This window comes from Pinus tabuliformis, chromosome 5_2, assembly GCF_031772625.1.
Source record: "Pinus tabuliformis cultivar Carrire ecotype Pingquan chromosome 5_2, CPIR1, whole genome shotgun sequence".
NCBI lineage: Eukaryota > Viridiplantae > Streptophyta > Pinopsida > Pinales > Pinaceae > Pinus > Pinus tabuliformis.
The window spans coordinates 1,002,380,274-1,002,384,354 of record NC_142306.1 but is presented as its reverse complement, the minus strand read 5'-3'; the positions used below and the strand labels follow the sequence as shown (position 1 = coordinate 1,002,384,354).

Sequence of the window (4,081 nt, the reverse complement as noted above, 5' to 3'; positions counted from 1 at the left end):
AAAGCTATATTGAGATATGGTTTCAGAAGGTCACTAAGTTGCAGCAGTACTTTCTTTCTCAGCTTTGTTTGATCCCTTCAACGCCAGATCATTTGGTCTCTGAGATCTGGATACTTGTCCAAGCATGCATTTCGAGCCTTCACATCATTTTTTCTCTAATCTCGATGTGCACATGGCTCCATTGGAAGTATTCTTATACTTGAAAATGATTTTGTTTTTCAAGTAGGGTAGGGTAGAAAAAAAAAGAAAAAAGAGAAAAAAAATGAAAATAAGAGAAAAATAAAAATCTAAGGTGAAAACCTCCTTGGAGGCGCCTTAGATTGGCTCATTGATTGAAAACCTCCATGAGGCGGTCAATGGGTTGGAAAAAAGAGAAAATAAAAATGGAATAAGATCCCTAGGTGAAAACCTTCCTTGGAGGCGCCTAGGGCAGGCAATTAGGGTGAAAACCTCCATGAGGCGCCCTAGTTGTTTTTCAAAAAAAAAAAAAAGAGAAAAAGAAAAGAAAAATAAAACTAATCTCCATTGGCTAATTGCAGGTTGCAAGAAGGACGTTTCATGACAGGAGGAGCACTCAAATCAAGGTCAAAGGAATTTTCTTGTGCCTTCTACAGGAAGCTCTGTATTTCTACAGGAAACATCCTGTAGAACCTTTGGACGAACCAAATTCAAGTTTAAAATGGAATCTGATGGTGGGAATCTATTGATTAGGCCTACAAGCACTTGTGTGTCCATCCCTTGCCTTTCTCCATCATTTTTTCCACCTCATTGTGCTTCTCATTGTGCTTCTACAGGAACTTCCTGTAGAAATTGTGGGAAACTAGACATGGATTTCAAAAAGTGGTTTGGCGAACATGGTAGCTTCCTCGAGGGTTCAGAAGTCCTCATGCAATCTTCCAACTCCTCCTCCATCATCTCCATACCTGCATCACAGCCCAAGCTCAGTTTTCCTTCCATGCAACCACTTGCAAAAAGCCTTGAAGCAAAAAGACATAGAACAAAATTTGTTTTTGCCATAACTTGAGAACCATGCATCCATTTGACAAACCGTTTTATGGGGAATTGTACAAGGTTGATGGCAACATGCTTGAGCAGTTCCATGCAATTCCGGTGCACGGTTTCCAAGAAATCAGCCTCCATCACCATCAGCCATTTTTGCATTTTCGCCATATCCGTGCATCCATTTCAAAACCTGTTTCATGGGGATATGCATGTGAGTGATAGTAACCTACACAAGCAGTTTCAGCCGATTCCGATGCACGGTTTCCGAGAAATCGAGCTCTGAAATCTTCAGCCATTTTCCATTTTTCTCGAAATCCGTGCATCCATTGATCACGATTTTTCTATGGGAGATGCATAATGATGATAGGAACATGCTCACCGAGTTTCAGATCAATCCGGTTTACCGTTTGAGAGCAATGGCGAAAACAAGTTCTGGTTTTGTGACCATGCAGCAGCAGCAGCTTGAAGGTGCAGATCTGAACGTGGAAACAATTGCATGCAGCTCAGATCCGGCCAGAGGACACCTGCACAAGGAAAAGCAATCAAAGATTAGCAGCCAAGCCACATGCAATCAGAAAAACCAATGCATGCAGCAATGACAGGCCACAGCAGCTCACGACAGCCATTCAACTTTGAGGTATGTGACTGAAACTCATTCCTCTATTGCATAAATTTAATTTAAAAACTGCATGAATTAATGGGATGGTGGGATTAAGCCACGAATTATCAAGGTTAAGCTGATTGTCTTCTCTAGCACTCACGAGAAAGTCACGCAGCATGCATGGGTCAGTCATGCACGTGAAAATTAAAAAAACGGACAGTGTGGGCAGCCTAACTCCAGTGCAACTGATGGATGAGATTACAGGCAGAGAACACATAGTTAACCACTACAGTTCATGATAGCACAGCAGTTGCATGGGCCAGCACCCGTCTCTGCCACCTCACTCCAAAAATCACGCAGAAATCTGAGCGCTCAGCTGAAACTCATAGACTGCTGTTAACTTGCACTTGCATCATGTTCAACTCGAAGTATACATCCTCTGCTTCCACAATCGGCTTAACCTATCGTCCTCCGCTGAGTTTCCTACCTGTTCTCAAATTTCACTCGTGCATCGGGCTCACTCAAAGGCAGAATCACATTCTACAGGAAACGGGTGGGGTCTTCTACAGGAAAGTGCAGCAGAGTCTTCCAGAGCAGAGAAGCCTAAGGTTCTTCATCCAGTTTGGAGCTTGAAGAAAGCTCTGAGATCCGACACCATTGAATCCAGTAGCAATAGTAGGCCATGGAGTCAGAAACGAAAACTCCATAGTTCACTGATGGTCAGGAGATTGCAACTTTTCTTGTCTCATATGGACTACTGCCCAAGGTTTGGGAAGAGTCTCTTCATGCAAGCAATTCAGAGGGCTTTACTGTGAATGAGCATGAAGACTTTGTATGTGTCGCTTTCGCTTCAAAGAGTAGAAGATTTCGTTGTCAACTAGAGTAAACGTGGAGAGGACAATATAAAAACTGTTCAAAAGGTCTCCTCTGAATGCCTCAAGGGTGATGATGGTGAACCAGCCTTCATTCATCCAGAAGCTCTTATGTTGTTTCTGTATATAATCGAGAAAACAAATTTCCAAGCAAAGTTGCAGATTTACACGGACTTCAAACAAAAGAAACTCAAGCCCATCATATTTGTGGGTCACTCCATAGGAGGGGCAGTTGCAACCTTGGCCACATTATGGGTTCTGGGAAACGGCTAAGGCAAAGCTCTCCCTTTTGTATCACGTTTGGTTGCCCTCTGGTCGGACATGAAAGGCTTGTTGAAGTAGTTAGCCGTGAGAACTGGGGAGGAAACTTTTGTCACGTGGTTTCCAAGCATGATATTGTTCCTCGGATGCTCCTTGCACTGATTGAGTCCATTGCTAACTCCTTGACTACCATTTTTCCTTATTGGCAGGGCACAAATGTGCCTGATTCTTTAATTCAAGATGCTTGTAGGACTCTTCTGAAACAGATCTTTGTTTATCCAACCAGCCCATACAGACCTTTTGGCACTTACATGCTTTGCTCAGGCAATGGTGTAGCTTGTATTCAAAACGCTCAGACGGTTTTGGAAATGCTTAGTTTGACTATGCGAAGCCAACAAACTTCTTTTGATGAGATTGTACAGGCCTGTCTTTCAGAGCACATAAGGTATGATTCTGTTTTGGAGGAGGTTTTGCAAAACTCCATAAGAGGGATACGATCAATAGAGAATTCCAATTCAGAATCCCCTTACGAGAGGGGTATTTTATTGCAGCTTGAAGCTATTGACGTTGGAGCTCAGAATGATCATGCACAGCTAGCCCTACGAAAAGCTGGAGAAACTGAAAAAGGGTATAACACAAATGTTGACAAGCTAACTATTGAATTAAGCGTAAAACAAAGTAGCATGGCAGAGCTTGAATGGTATAAAGAGAGATGGAAGAAGGTTCAGTTGCATGGCGAACATATCATAGTCCAAGGCCTCAAGTACCAGCCTCTACACCGCCACCAATTTGTTTCTCAGCATATCCATCAGGCCTATCAGCATATTGATGAGCCTCGTCATTGAGTTTTTGGGAGAAAATCATGGCAGTTTTGGCTAATTAAGAGCAGGAACTTGAATGAGATAAGGAGGAGAGATCATAGGAGATAGATCCTCCTCATTAAATGCTCACTCATTCAAATATTACTTAATCAAATTGCACTAGCTCAGAGTTGCAAGCAGCCAAGCTGAAAGGAGAATCGCCCACAACCAAGAAGGATACAGTGGTGCTGTCTGTTTCTACAGGAAGACAGAGGACTGTTTCTACAGGAAGACAGAGGACTGTTTCTACAGAAAGCCAGCGAACTGTTTCTACAAGAAGTTTGAAAAGAGGGAAGCCAAAGGAGAAAACAGCCGAGATGTTAGCCAAAGAAGCCACCAGGGCCATCAAAGATGAGGAGAGAGATTGGTTGCTCAGAGGATGGGCAACACTTTCAGTAGGGGGGTGATGATGAGCCCCAAAAATGGACAATTATTTGGGCTCATTCAACCTCCTAATTTGACTTAATCCACCATTCTCATTAGTT

General features: G+C 42.9%; 1 protein-coding gene across 1 annotated transcript; it reads left to right on the top strand.

Moving 5' to 3' along the window:
- Positions 1-2,726: 2,726 nt before the first annotated feature.
- LOC149162669 (lipase-like PAD4) lies at positions 2,727-3,581 on the top strand. Its single transcript, XM_089435262.1, has one exon. The coding sequence runs from the start codon at positions 2,727-2,729 to the stop codon at positions 3,579-3,581; it is 855 nt and encodes a 284-aa protein (XP_089291388.1).
- The last annotated feature ends 500 nt before the right edge of the window (positions 3,582-4,081 follow it).

What these genes read in the sequence shown, in the direction of transcription:
- LOC149162669 (XM_089435262.1), top strand. Translation starts at nt 2,727, where the DNA reads ATGGGTTCTGGGAAACGGCTAAGGCAAAGCTCTCCCTTTTGTATCACG.